The 15442-nt window shown below is 38.1% G+C and overlaps 1 protein-coding gene across 1 annotated transcript; it reads right to left on the bottom strand.

The window, feature by feature from the left end:
- Positions 1 to 1451: 1451 nt before the first annotated feature.
- LOC145776305 (uncharacterized) lies at positions 1452 to 11393 on the bottom strand. Its single transcript, XM_082587706.1, has 6 exons — positions 11208 to 11393; positions 9925 to 10075; positions 9368 to 9531; positions 6007 to 6161; positions 4950 to 5037; positions 1452 to 2050 (listed from the first exon to the last, which is right to left on the bottom strand). The coding sequence occupies exons 1-6, from the start codon at positions 11391 to 11393 to the stop codon at positions 1670 to 1672; spliced, it is 1125 nt and encodes a 374-aa protein (XP_082443832.1). The 3' UTR covers positions 1452 to 1669.
- Positions 11394 to 15442: the final 4049 nt, after the last annotated feature.

The raw sequence follows: 15442 nt of genomic DNA, 5'->3' as shown, positions 1-15442 counted from the left end.
TGATCCTTCCCATGACCATCCCGCTGCAGAAGCTTCGCCGCACACATGGGCTTCAACAGTCATCTTTGCACCCAAGCACGCCAACCACATATTAAATTTTCATTTATTGCTTTGCTGTCAAAGGGGATTTCTGTATTAGTTTTACTGTATCAAATTACCTTCCGGGTGTATCAATTTACCTTCCGTGGAAGGTAATTTGATACATTTGAGTGACGTTTTTAAAATTTCAATTAAAAAAAAAGTAACAAAAATAAAAAAGTGAAAATGTTTTTAAAAAGTGTGTAAGGGATCAGACTTTCATTTCAGCTTAAAATCAATAGTTTGTGTCAGGTAATTTTCAGTTAACAGGCAAAAATGTTAAAAGTGTATCAAATTACCTTCCCTTCCCCTATCAATTCATTAAAAAGTATAATCACTACGTGTAGCACATACAAAGGTTCACAATTTGGAGCACAATATAGCACATATGAACTTTACAATAACATGATGCGTTCTACTGGTGCAAATTAAGCTAAACACAAGATGTATAAATTGACACTCTGCTTTTATTCTGAATTTCGCCAATCAGACAAGACTAACTTCTTAAGGGGGCTAAACCAGGTAGTGACTATACGAATTGCCGTTCACTTAATAATTTATGGTATAAACTATTGGCTAATGTTTTAAGCTCCAGAAAGTTGATAGTGTGTCTCTCAAAAACCCAGAAAAATGTAATATTCCGATGAGAAAACATTGGCACGACTCAAAATCAAACGGCGCTGGCCGAATCTCAGGGTGTGTGCTTGAGCATTGAGCAACGAGTTTCACGACTGCTCTCAATATAACAGCATAGGCTCCAACACTTCAACAACTGTCAGAAACTCCATCCTGTCAATCTCGATTAAGTGTCTTATAGTCCGTCCAGATAGCTCGTTAGCGGCCTGACTTTACACACAATAAAACTCCAAGATCAAGCGGCACTGGTTCGACTCTTGAGATGTGCGTTTGAGCAACACATGCAAGGACTGCTTTCCATTCAACGACATCTAGTAATGAAATAAATTACAGACAACAACGCTTCAACAATCGGAAACTTCACTCTGTCAAAATCTGTATCCACCTGCGTCAGTGGGTCAAAAGCTTTTACAAATACCGTATGCAAAACTGGAGGGATTAAGGTATCAAAAAAGCTTTTTCAGTCCGAGGCTAAAGATTTCTTCTATCAATCAAGTGTCTTGCCAAAAACACAGCCACATGCTAGAGCTGTGTGGAACTGGCACCCTGTCGAACGTAGCTTACCAGGGCTCTCACTACTTGGCTATGCAGCTGGTCACCTTCCCATAATTAACCAATCAAAGCTATTAAAAAATTTTTGGAATGTTATTTTGATTGAGATTTTTTACTGTCATAAAAAATAACTAAACCTTTTAAACAAAAATTTAAACTTCAACGTTTACAGAAATAACCTATAGTCTATAGTAAAGTGCAAATAACTTCTATAAATCACGTTTAATTATCCAAAGTCCGGCCGGATCACCCGTAGGCTAAGACAATTCGAGTTACACATAGCCTACACATACGTCACGTTGAACTCAAATTCTGTTCATCGACCGCAGTTGTTTATGCCAACATCTCATGTAGACTAGGTTTCTTTAAGTAAATAATATTGCTTTGAATTTTGTTAAGTCTGTCAAAATCCAAGAGAATAATGTCGACAAAAACTTAAGTCGTAAACTTGTGCTTTTGGTTTTCGACTAGAAAAAGAGATCGCCAACTTGCGAGAAGGGGAAATGTGTCTGTTCCTTCTTGGTCTTGCCGTGGCTGGCATGTTGTTCAATGCCAGCGACCACAGTTCACATTCGCTTTGATCTAATTGTAGCGGTAAGTGTCTCACAAGTTCTCCATGTTTATCAAATACTACAACAGAGTTCGATACTTGGTCTGCGACAAAGATGTTATCTTCTTCATCAATGGAAATGCCTTGAGGCATAAAAGAACCTTTGAAGCTTCTTGTGTCTACCCCAGCTGAATCAAATTTTCGAAGGAATTTTCCTGTTCTTGAGTCAAACACCTAAAAAATTCAAAACATGTTTTTATAATTACTCGGTCCACTACACAGTAGCTGTTCAAAGTTGTAAAGTAAATTGACATCTTGCTTTTAAAGTAGTCTCGTTTTTATTAACTGCTTTACAAGAATCTCAGTTGTTTTGTGATAGATACAAAAAGAACGTTTTTTAAGCAGAAGATAAACGTTTGCTGACTTCGTGACGATGAGTGGTGTGCAACTGAAACAACGAGGTATGTTTGGTTCCGATACAAACCGATATTTGCATTGTTACAATACATACATTGCACACCAATGACAATGCAACCTATCATAATTATTAGATTAACTCAATAACTTGATTCCCTTCACCTTTCCTAATAAGATCACATCCAGCAAGATTGATGTGTTCGAGCAGTTCGCTCATAAGAACCGAGGTCTTGTCATCCTCCTCCACCCAGTATCTATGCTGGTGACTTTAGCTGCCAGAACACCGACTGGGGTTTTTACTACATCAGGAGCGACGGAGAATGCCTGGCTGCTTGGGCTGCGAACAACATCCTCGCCCTCCTTTACAACCAAAAATATCCAACCTGCTTCTGCTCCGAACGCTGAGGAACGGGAACAAACCCCGACCTGGTCTTTGCAAGCATGAACACAGACAGCTCTTTTGCTGACAGACGTGTGATGGAGAATTTCCCACGTTTCCAACACCGACCTTCGATTATCACTGCCCCTAAGCGTGTTTCTCCCATTCCAAGTGCCCCGGTGGTGAGATGAAACTTTAGAAAAGCCAATTGGCATCGCTACAGCCTCATAACCAATCAAACCGCGGCGAAATCACCATTACCTTCTACCGCCAACGCGATGAGGCCTACCAAGACTTCCGTCGTGCCATCAAATTTGCAGCTAAACAAGCTATTCCTGGCGGCAGCCGAAAGAACTACACGCCGTGCTGGGATTCAGAGTGCGAAACTTTATACCTCTCCTATGTTCATGGTTCACCAGGTGCTGCCTATATCTCATAGTTGCAACAAGACTGGACTCACGGAGACTAAAGCGACGGAAAGACATCGTCAACACTATCGACTTTACACACTCTATCCGGATAGCATGGAATACACTCAACGGTTTTCGACGTGGAAGATCTACTGTAGACCATGTCACACTCATGGCTTATGACATCGAAGACTGCTTTGAGACAAAGAATAAGGCTGGTGCTGTGTTTCTTGACTTCACAGCCGCATACGACACTGTATGGCGCTAAGGCCTCACCTGCAAACTCCTCCGCCTGCTCTCGGACAGGCACATGATCCGCATGATCATGGAGGTTGTTTACAACAGAAGCTTTACTCTCACCACCAGAAGTGGTAAACCAAGAAGATTACGACGCTTTAAAAATGGCATCTCTCGGGGAACTGTCCTGGCTCCTCATCTGTTTAACATCTACATTCTACACCCACAACTTGTCAAACACGCTATCTGCAAAGTACGCTTATGCCGATGATTTGGCCATTCTACACCAGTCGAATCCTTGGGAAACATTAGAAAGGACTCTAAGCCAGGACATGTCGACACTTTCAGCATTTATCCAGAGATGGAGACTCAAGACCAGCGAAACGAAAACGGTGACGACAACTTTCCACTTAAACAGCCAGTAAGCAAAGCTTGTTGAGCTCAAGATCAACATCGATGGAAAAACCCTGTTCTTCTACACAAACCCTAAATATCTGGGGGTAGTTCTGGACAGGTCGCTCACTTATCGTCAACATTTGGAGTCACTACGCAAAAAGATCTCAACACGCACAGCTTTGCTAAAGCGTCTGGTCAGCTCAGACTGGGGAGCCGGAGTTGATACGCTGCGCATTGCTACCATTGCGCTAGCTCACGCTCCAGCAGAATACTGTGCACTTGTCTGGAGACGCAGTGCCCACTGCCATCAAATTGACACTGCCGTGACAGGATGCCTGCTACTTACACCATCGGACAATCTCCCTGTCTTTGCAAGCATCCAACCAGTCGAAGCTTTGTCGCGAAGAAGCCATCTTGTCTTTTTCTCCCCGTGCTACGAATCCCAACCACTTGCTCCACTCAAATCTCTACGAGTTTGTGAGCGAGCAACCACGGCGATTGAAATTGAAACACCCATTTGTATGTGCCGCACAACCCCTGATAAAAACTGCTATAGATCAATTCATCAAATCGGCTACCTGAGAGGACCACCAATAGAGCTTGGTGTGGAAGAAGAACTCTGTAAGATTCCAAAGTTTCATCTCCGACACTCCGCATACCCAACCGCATACCCAACCGGAATGCATCTGCCAAAGAAGGCCTGGGTGCTGTTCAACCGCCTGCGTACTGGCGTCGGATTATTTCGCTCGAACATGCACAAATGCGGGGCTCCATACGCGATCTGTGAGTGTGGCAAAAAGGAACGAACCGCAGACCACAGCACCATTTGTAATTGCGCCAAACGGTGTTCGTGGTCTGCTTGAACTGGATGACGAATCAATTCAATGGCTGCTCGACAACTACGTAACCAAACATCTAGGCCGAGTCGCCGCCACTACCCAAGGGTGGTAAAAGGCAAAGCCTCTCGACTCCTGAAGTGGCGAAGAAGGTTCATACGAAGAAGAAGACTAAATTGTTTTGTTAAAGTTAAAAGTTTAGTAAAAAAAGCAATAACCTTAAAACTAAACGTTTTGATAAAAAAGTTATTTCTTCACGAGATTTCATTCTATGTGCCAATGCCCAAAACCATACTCTCACAAGACAAACTGCTCAGTCCATCGCTTTTTACTCCCTGTGCTGCATGGCATTAACTCATCCCTTCGTTTAACTTAAATTTATTGATCAGTCCCATTTTAAGAAAGTAGCCTATTTATCTAACTGCTGTAGCTTTGCAGAATCGGTTAAAAATACTTACTTTTATACATTGTGCATTCCTGTCTGAAATATAAACATCAAGATTGGAGTCGGAAGCAATAAACCATGGAAGTCTGATGTCACTATTTCTGTAAAATATTTTGCAAGTTAGCAGAAAAATAATTTTCACTTTGACAAGATGTCGATTTTCTAGCTATAATTTAATAAAATCTTGTAATCTCTTAAAAAATTCTCGACAACAAACTTTGAATCCATAAACTTCATCGATGTGTTTTTGTCGTGTTCCATTTTGCTGTTAAACAGGAAGCCTAGTTTGTTTTGTTTCAGCCTCTTAAGTCTTAGTCGTGTCTGTTGTACTGACTGACGAAACGTCAAAAATATAGCTGGCTATCTTAGACTATTATCATGTTATATTAAATCAATTATGTCATGTGAAAGTGAAGGATGGACTTATAAGTTAGCAAAGAAATTCAAAAAAAATAATGCTTTTCAACTCTGGTTCTACAGAAGAATAGGCTAAAATTTTCATATAAAAAACGCGTTTCAAACGCAAACGATTCAGCAAAACAAAAAAATGAATTTTGTGGGACTTATTTTGAGAGGATCTGTAGGCCATCTACATCAATTGATTGCTAAAGGTATGGTGAAAGAAAAGAGGTGCAGGGGAAGAAGACGAAATTGGGGAGATGATGTAGAACAGTGGGCTGACTTGCCAAGCATTGGTGAAGCAAAAAGAATAGCGGAGAAACTTGACGTGTGAAAGCAAATGAATGTCAACCTTCGAGACGGTACATGATGACGATCATTTTCCACAGGTTGTGGTAGCTAACCTGCAGTCATCATAAGGTATCAAGAAAGTGTTCTATAAATAGATGCCTGGTGCATTGTCTCATTCTTCATTTTAATTAACTTCTGTTTTTTTTCATAAGAAACAAATATTGAGTAGGTCTACCATTTCAGATAAACTAGGCTGCAATCCAACAATCAAATCTTACATTGGTACGCAGCACATACTGTAGTTGGTGATAATTGTTTTATTGCTACCCAAACGCATCGTAGACTAGCCTATTGAAGAAAACTTTTTTGGTGCAAGCTACCTTATTAAAATTCGTTGCTTTTGCTTTAAGGGATTTAATTCTATTATCTCTGGTCTGGATCCAAACTGAGAAGTCACTTTACCGCTCTTTGGATCCCACATGGTCACACATTTATTGTCTGCGTCAGTGAGGCAGGTTGTTGCTAAGAGACCATTCTGTTGAAAAATGAAACGTTTGTTTTAGGCTTAATCGTTGCCTGGGCTTAATATAACTGATTGATTTAGGAAATCTTTATCCTCGGACTGAGACCTTAATCTTGGCAGTTTCGCATACTTGTAGACTGTAGACTAGAGGCTTTGAACCACTGCCGCAGGCCCGAAAACAAAGTTTGACAAGAATGAAGTTTCCGATTGTTGAAGTGCTTTGTCTGTGAGTTGTTCTATTCACTAGGTTCCGCTGAACGGAGAGCAGTCCTTGCAAGTGTTTTTTCTTGACATACATTGCTCAAGAGCACACCCCGAGAGTCGAACCTACGTCGTTTGATCTTGCAGTTTCTTCGTTCGTGAAGTCATTTGCTTTAAAACCAATTGAACTATGAGGGATCATTTTAGTGAATTACGTGTCGCAAGAGTTAGGAACAAAAAACAAACAACGCATTTGTGTGTAAGTTTTACTGAATTGTAAGCTCACGCAATAGTTTACCCTTGTTTTTTTTTTAAATCATTATAATACTTTCAATCAGTTAAACGTATAAAAACTCACTTGGCTTGCAATGCTACACTTGCCTTCGAAAATAATACAAAACTAAGTTACAGTAATTTATAGTTTTGGGAGAGAGTTTGCGTTTTTCTACCAAAGACAGGCAAGACACAACAATTAGCCTACTACAGAGTTGAACATTATACCAATATATTTTACATATTTGCAAATAGTTTAACACTCAAACGTTTTCGGTTTAACTTAAACCCTCATCAGGAATTTAAAAACATTTATAAAAATGCAATAAATTTTAACTTTTTGGAGGTAGGCTAACTAGCTAAATGCAAAGCATCAAGAAACACGCAGCGATTGAAAACCAACAGTGTGGAACACAGACCGACAGACGAAAATTTTCCACAAAGGTTAGAATTCAATTGACTAGAAAAAGCAGCGGTTAAGACCTATGTGGCAAGAACTAGTGGTGCGGTACTGATGAGCCCAGCCTCATGGGCGAAACACGTGTTTATCGTTGAATTCTTGCTACACTCGACTGCCGAGAAAGACGGAAAACAAATTACATGAGGAAAAAAGCAAGTACGTAAATAAGCAAATTATCTTACAAATGAATGTGCACTACGGGGTACGTGATACATCTAGTAAATGTTGACGAGAAGGACGCGCCTCCCGCAAATAATTGCTTGTTTTTAATTTAGATTGTTTCGTTTGGATTGTGTCAAATAGGGATTTGCCCTTGCGTGAAATTTAAATGAGTCCGTAGAGAATTTTTGATGGGTGCAAAATGAACACTCCACGATCTGGTGTCTTAGATGGCACTTTTCTTTGAGTCCCTAAAGTTCAGATGCTCCCGTACTCTCGTGGTCAAACGTCTGATGGACATACCGATTTATGTCAATGCCGAATCGCACGGACATGTAAAACTGTAGACGACATTTGAGCAGAGACGAAGGCGTATGGGACTTTGGTTGAAAATACAAACTAATTTTGAATGTTTTATCAATAGGAAAAACGTCCACATCAAATTTACTTTTCAAAAACTGTCCGATTTTACGAGCAAGCGTTTTAGATTCTTTTTCCACAAACGGAATGGACAAGCAATGCTTCATGTTTATCTCATTCTCGGCCTTTTTCTTTTTGGTTGGAATTCGTAAAGATAAAGCGATTCAATATTTTCTCAAAGTAGGCTACAGTGCAGTGGCGGCTCGTGGTCTCAAAACATGGTGGGGCTGCATCAACCAGTAGGCTAACCTAATATAAATAATTATAAACCTGTACCGAACTGAGTTATAAATGCACTGAGTTAGGGTTAGTAACACAGTACACAGTAACATGTTCTTTTAATTGGCTGTCGTTTAATGTTTTTATCATTTAAAGTAAACTTTTGATAATGGCTTGAATTTGGTCAAGTTTAGGTGGCCACCAGATGGAGCTAGTAGTATTATGGGGCTTGGTATTAACTTAGTTGGTTAGATCTATGCTTGTGCTTTCCAACGATAGTAAATTTGTTGAAATTGAACAACAAATGAATAAATGGGAGACAATTTCTTTCAGGTGTTTTTCAGTGCATTTCCACCCCGTACTTCCTCCTTTATAATTGTCCATTCTAACCTGTGTGACGTATCATGAAGTCATCATCCAGTTGAGTTGACCAACAGGGCGAATTGTGAAAGAGCACCGATAATTACAGAAATTGGCTTTACTTCACTTCAAAACTGGTCTGTCTTAGTGACTTCTCAAAACACAGATCAAGTAAAGTAACCTACGATCCCTTCACCTAATCACCGATAGCTTCCACACGCTTACCCTAAAGATTTAAGAGAACCAAAGTTGGAATCCCTGACCGGGGTCAGTTCTATTTGCAGTCTCTGCAGCGCTTGTTCAGTGATGCTAGAAAACTTTTTTCTGAAAAACCTACGTCATAAAAAAAAGAACAAGCAACACCGGACCTGCAAAATTTGCAGACCCAAAGTTGCCAATTAATTTTTGTAATATTAAGAGTTTTTTAACTCTTCAAGCAAAATAAATTTAAAAAAACGTGGCAAAACTATCTATATGTAATATAATTCACCTATGTACAAAAATGTTGGGAGGGCTGCAGTCCCGCAGTTCTTTATGACGAGCCGCCACTGCAATTGTGGATAGGCTAACCATTATTATAGTACAATTCTTTTTATTTTTCTGTTTCAATATTAAAAAAAGCATCATTACAGCAAATCATTTTAGCACGAGCTAGGCTAATAGGCACATGATCAAACCACATTTTTGTTTCGATGGGCATATTGCATAAAATTCAAAAACAAACCAGTATGGGTTAGCTTGCGCCAAACCCAAGTATCAAATCCACTGGCATTGATTTCACTTTCTACGTCAAAAAAATGGCAAGGTTTCGCGTGATTTTTTAATTGTAAATTTGATGTTTTTATGTTAAGATTTTAGCAATTCCAGTCTCCAGAAAAGCTTCACATGAGGTATCCTTATTAAATACCGCAAAAATGTTATCAATTTAACGTAAGAACAATTTTGGGTGAAATGCCGGATGCTTTTTAATCAGTTTTATTTCCCAATGTGCCAAAAAAAATCAGCAGAAGTAGGGTCTAATGGGGATCCCATGGCAACACCGTCAATTTGTTTAAACAATTGGTTTTTGTACATCAATAAGAAGAAAAATAAAAACAGATTTTGACCATATTGAGGTGGGATTTACCTTCATTGAGGATATATGGCAGCAATTTCGAACTGTGTTGTCGGTGCAATGTGTCACCATGCGACCTTCGAGATTCCAAATAGATACTCCATCTCCGGTGCAAACAGCTAAGTCATCGTTATGTAAGGATGTTATACCAAAGAAAGCAGTAATGAATCCGTTTTCTGGAAGTTTTAATTGCGTTGTTAGTTGAAAGGCCTAAAGTTCCAAATCAACTTAATCACTTCTATTTTTCAGAAAGTTGACCTCCACGTTATAAGATTAATTAATTATTGTGCAACTATTTATTTTTAGTAAAAGTGCTTTATGTTGATAATGCAACTGTTTTAGTTTTTGGCTGATAGTAAATGTGATTATGCTTTGACCAATTTTGTATAAAAGTTTTACTGTAAGCGCATAAAAAACAGCAGGACAGTTAGATCTAATGAAACCCTACTTTTCCTTAATTTCCGAAATATGGACTAGCTGAGAGTTAAAACACAGCAGTAGACAGTAGTAAAAGTTCTCATAGCGTCGTTTTTGCCATGAAACCATGTCACATATAAGTTATAGGCTACCTTTCGGTGGAAAAGCTTTGATCACCGTTCCATTTGGATCAAATACCGTTATTTTTCCTTTGGGATGGTTAACAGTTGCAAATTCTGATGTCACAATGTGATCAGTACCGTGAAGGAAAGTTATGTCTGGGATGCTCAAAAACGAGTATTCCTGAAAACAACAATATTAGAATGATCTTCTTCTATCGAGTCTTCTAAAGTTCGTTGATGCACCACAGATTGACACATTCTTCCGCAACGGAGTTATACACTGACAGGACCCACCTACTGCACCGGGTGGCAAGCCGAGGGCAAACAAGAAGGTGGTCCGCTGTTTGGGGCTCGGTGCCACAGATACATGCAACAGGGCCCGTGTCGTAGCCCCACTCCACCATTGCAGACTTAGTGCGTCCAACACCGGTTCGGAGTCGATTTAATGTTTTCCACTTTCCCCAAGGAGCGTTTGCTCCTGGGGGGAGGGACTCTGATGGTGGGAGTTATGCGTCAATTCAAAGCGGTCAATTCAAAGCCGATAATTTATTTACGATAAAGACAATAAACCTAACCCTAACTCTAACCCTAACTTTAACCCAAGGATGTCTGAAGAACAGAGATATTTTATTCAGAGATCCCTGCCTTCAAATTTTGTCTTTGAATCATCGGCTTTGAATTGTCGGCTTTGAACTGTCGGCTTTGAATTGTCGTGATACCGATGGTGGGACCTTCATTTCAGTGTATGATGGGTCATTTTCGAATTGTTGTTTCCATTGCTTAAGTCTTGTTTCTTCTTTTGTTGAGGTTAGTGGCTGAGCGTGTGTTAGGAAGTTTTTTCTTGATTTCAACAGGGTTTGTGCAGAAGTTTTTTCATACAGAGGATGTTTAGAATGATTACAAGTGATAAGTTCAAACGACGAAAATAGCTCAAGTGCACTAAATGATCAAATAGGCTATATAATACGATTTTTGTTGCAAGGTTTCAGTAATTTGCAATCAATTGCTTCGTGCTACACTTTCTACAGAAGGTTAGCTTTATTTAAAGGATATGTTTGTTTGGATAAAGATCTGTTCATATATTAAACCAGCGACAATAAAGGAAAGGGGGCTTTGCTTTTGTCGAAAAATGATGCCTTACAAGGATGAAGATAATAACCATGATATGACAATACCAACTATGCAGTCTTAGTCGCCTGACAAACCACTAATAAAAAAGCCCTCTCTTGCAGTTAATGAATGAAATTAACAAAAATACATTGGAATGCTGAGAGCAGTAGCATTAGTGACTGATTATTTTAACTTCAACTTACCGGATCAGGTGCTTGCATAACATCCAAAAGAGTTTTATGTTTTTTTGGATGTGCAGGAATTAATGACTTTCGAGTTTTTTTCCTTGTAGACCCAAGACAATATCTTAAAGTTGGATTAACGTTTCGATATTTCAATTCAGCTCTTTTATTGGCTGATATTAAACTGTCCCAAGCGGTATCTTCCATTTAATTTCCTTTTTTCAGCAACAACAACTAATCTGTTGCAATAAGTCATTAATTTAGTATAAGCTTACTTTTAACTTTCTACTGTAATAATTGTCAAACGAAATGTCTCAACCGTGACTTAAAGGGATATTCAAGTTTGACAAGTCAATTTCACAAATATTACATCACAGCACACACGTAATGATATTGTATCCATATCAAACTTAAATTACAATAATTTTGCTTTTAAAACGGAGCAACTACTAAACATTAAAAATGTTAAAATATGGGTCATTTATGAGCGGTAACTCTTCTGATCGCAATAGTAACAATGGACTGAGCAAACACATCGTTCAATTTTGTTTTTAACGCACTTGTGCTTTAACTCCATTTGTTACCGGTTTTCTAGACACTTCTAAGTGACGAGGTGGATTATACTGTAAGACTCCGCTTTGATAAGTTACTAATTGAGCAATTAGACCTAACTAACCATTGAAAAACGAAAATGAAGAAGATTGATATACACACAGAGTCGTTGATAGGATATCTTGGGCCCAGTATCATGAGATTTTTGGGCCCCAAATCAATACATTTTGTAAGAAAACGCATTGTATCCAATGAATACGCGGTGTTTGTTATAATCCTGGACCCCAGAATGTATAGAGACACAGCCCAATGTACTCGGCTGTGTCTCTATAATGCTGCACTGACGCTGTCTGATTCGCTCTATAAAAACATGTCACTAAATTATTTTATTTTTCCCTGTCTTCATATTGTTCAACCTCACCTTTCCTATGCTCCTTCATCTGTCTGCGAATGCGGCGCGGAGAAACAAACTTATGTCCATGTCGATCTTAGATGTCCCATTTACAAGGCACCAAGTGGAATGCATGGTATGGCAGCACTGGACAAAGCTACACTAACCTGGCTTTCCATCATCTCCCCTGAAATCTGAACAATCATGTCTGATATGAAAGAAGAAGAATACCATATTGAATTGACTATACTGGCGTTATATCAATTTTTCTAAAATACTTTTGCTTTTTTGTTTGATCACCTAACAAGTAAAAGTTACTATGTTCTCATTGCTTCGAATAATTTTGTAATTGCCAGATACTGCTGCAAAATTTTTTTTCTATGTAGCATGTATGTTATCTACAATTATAACCTTGGGTTGACAACTCGAATATGTTGACTTTTAGTCGATTTTTGCGACTTGGAGAACTACAGTTTGTTCAAAAACCTTAATGAGCGTCTTATTTAGTCTTTTCATGGCCCATTGCTTTAAAAGCGTCGGTCTTCACTGCAGTTGTCCACACTGCGGCCTGCGATACAAACATGAATTATCCTCACTTTGTATTTTGCTATGGCGCAAGTTTCCTGCTTCCAAAACTGTTCAGGGGACAGATAACCAAGCTGCTGGCAACCTACCACATTTTTTTGGTGCAATCACTTCATGAAAACTTAAAACACTTAAAAAACATACACAAACATTGTTTGGTAACTGTTGCTGGTCCACTTACTTTTCTGGTCCTGAAATATTGCATTGTTAATGAGATATCCCATTGTACTGACAGCACACAGTTGTGGAATATGATACATCCAACCAAAGTTGTGTTACAACGATTTAAGTAGTCAGACTATACTTCGTACAAAACAATCGGCACGCCAAATAACTATAGAAAGATGGCTTTTCATTGTTATATTGAACAAGCAAACAAAACCGTGATGACAGCAAAGTTTAAAAATGATACAATAATGTGATACCGGTATGCCCATGGGTTATACTTGTCTTCAGATAGTCAAAAGTAGATATTTTTTACACAAAAATCAATATTCAAAGTAGGCTACTATTGCTTTAAAAGTTATATTCTGCGTTTGGCTTGTGGGATAAATATCATTTAAACTTTGACTCTTTTTTGCTTAATCTTCAATTTTGTTAACCTTAATTTTTTATTGTAGGCCTACTGTATACTGCAATTAGCGTAACAGAATGTTCCATTTTACAAATAGACGATCATAAAATTTAGCAGAATTCAAATTTCATACTCGTTTAGTAAGTTAACTTTTGTAAAAACAGAAAAAGCTTGACCGAGACTGGGACTCAAAAATACAAAACATCTATTGTTGCCAAAGCACTGTAGAAATCAAAAGTCAACACATGCGTTGCAACAATGAAATCCAACACATATTTAACGTTACGTAGCTGAATAGGTAATTTAAACGTTTTTTTTAAAGAATTATTCGGTGACACTTAATCAAAACAAGACCATTATAGTAATTCTCTTACCTCTTCATTTAAATATTTTTATAGCACTGTTGATAGCGTTACTACTCCAGCTGATCAAAAGAACAAAAACAACAAAAGATTACAACAGCTGATAAATGCTACCCTTGAGTCATTCATGAAAAATTGCTTGCAGTGTGAAATTGCACTTTGAAATGAGCAGAACTCGGTCAACATTTCGTATTTTGGAGAAACTGTCTTTGTACCTCTTATAGAGTAGCCTACATGTAGGAAACTAAAGCCTGTTTATATCAAGTTTGTGTAAAGCTTATTCGATCGGTATCTCTGCTTGAAGTAGATTGCACATCAACATGGATTATCTGTTTCCATAAGTCACAGCTTTGAAATCTCACATTGTCACCAAATTGTGAAGTGCAAAAATACCAAGTTATAAAATTACAAAGAAAATGAAGGGGTGTACCAGCAAACATCTATAGGATTAGCCCATGATAGTAGAGAAGGATCCACAGAGGATACAAACTGATATGAATGAATCAACAAGTGAATAAAAAAAATAACAGTTAACCTCTCAAGTACATGTAGCTCCACACAAAGTGAAATTTACATGCCTTTTAACTCTTTTTTATTTCTTTAAAAGTAATGTCTAAAAAGACATAGTTACTTTTAGTAATGTCTTTTTAGACATTACTTTTAAAGAAATAAAAAAGAGTCAAAAGGCATGTAAATTTCACTTTGTGTGGAGCTACATGTTGGTGTACTTGAGAGGTTAACGGTTATTTTTTTATTCGCTTGTTGATTCATTCATAACAGTTTGTATCCTCTGTGGATCCTTCTCTAGTATCATGGGCCAATCCTATAGATGTTTGCTGGTACACCCCTTCATTTTCTTTGAATTTTAATACTTATATGTGCCGCTAGTATCTAATTTCTTGTATTTTAGATCCATCTCAGATGATTGTGTTGTCCTAGCTTGGTTGTAAATTCTTGTCTTTCTTTCTAGTTTTTATTTTTAACAAATTCCAGTCATATCTTAGCACAGTTTCTCTCAAAAAAAATCACACCTTCTAATAGGCTGTAAAATTACGTTTCGCTGGAGTCCGAAATTAAAAATTAAATCGATTCTCATTGGCTTACAACAATCACTCTTAAAATCATCATCTCAACACTTCAAGACAACTTTCCACTTTCACTTTACTACGCTGAAGAGATCGGAAGATCGAAACATTGGCCACTGTCCGTAGTTACTTTTAGTCATGTCTTTTTAGACATTCTTTTTAGTCAATAATGTCTTTTTATACATTACTTTTAAAGAAATAAAAAAGAGTCAAAAGGCATGTAAATTTCACTTTGTGTGGAGCTACATGTACTTGAGAGGTTAACTGTTATTTTTTTTTATTCACTTATAAAATTACATTTTGATATTTTCTCAGCAGTCTCACCAAGCTCACCGTTGGCTGCGGGACCGAATGGTGAACGTTTTTTCACGACGTTTGAAAGGACGTCAGCTCGGAACTTATCGAGAGCAGAGAGTCCCGTTGTAGCAAGACAATTACCAACATGTTTAAATGTGGTGACAAAGACTGGCTTTATTGTCTTTTTTTGCAGTTAAACTGAATTGTCAACAAACATATTATAACTTAACTCGGGAAGCAAAAGAATCTTTGTAAGGAGCATTATAAAGGCATACTTTTTGTATTATTATCTACTTATTCACATATTCAGTGCATCGACATGAAAAGCAACATCGAAAAAACAGTTTAGAATATCTCGCCTTTTTAATAAGTGAGAGATGAATTTCCCAAAAATGCTTTCTAATCCAAAC

The sequence above is a fragment of the Aplidium turbinatum genome, chromosome 8 (assembly GCF_918807975.1).
Source record: "Aplidium turbinatum chromosome 8, kaAplTurb1.1, whole genome shotgun sequence".
Classification (NCBI taxonomy): Eukaryota; Metazoa; Chordata; class Ascidiacea; order Aplousobranchia; family Polyclinidae; genus Aplidium; species Aplidium turbinatum.
This window is presented reverse-complemented; position numbering and strand designations above follow the sequence as displayed.

Coding starts and splice junctions, on each gene's coding strand:
- LOC145776305 (XM_082587706.1), bottom strand. CDS start 11,393: ATGGAAGATACCGCTTGGGACAGTTTAATATCAGCCAATAAAAGAGCT. Junction 6,162..9,367: donor GCCATATATCCTCAATGAAG/GTAAATCCCACC, acceptor ATTTTTCAACAG/AATGGTCTCTTAGCAACAAC. Junction 5,038..6,006: donor AAGCAACGAATTTTAATAAG/GTAGCTTGCACC, acceptor AATATTTTACAG/AAATAGTGACATCAGACTTC.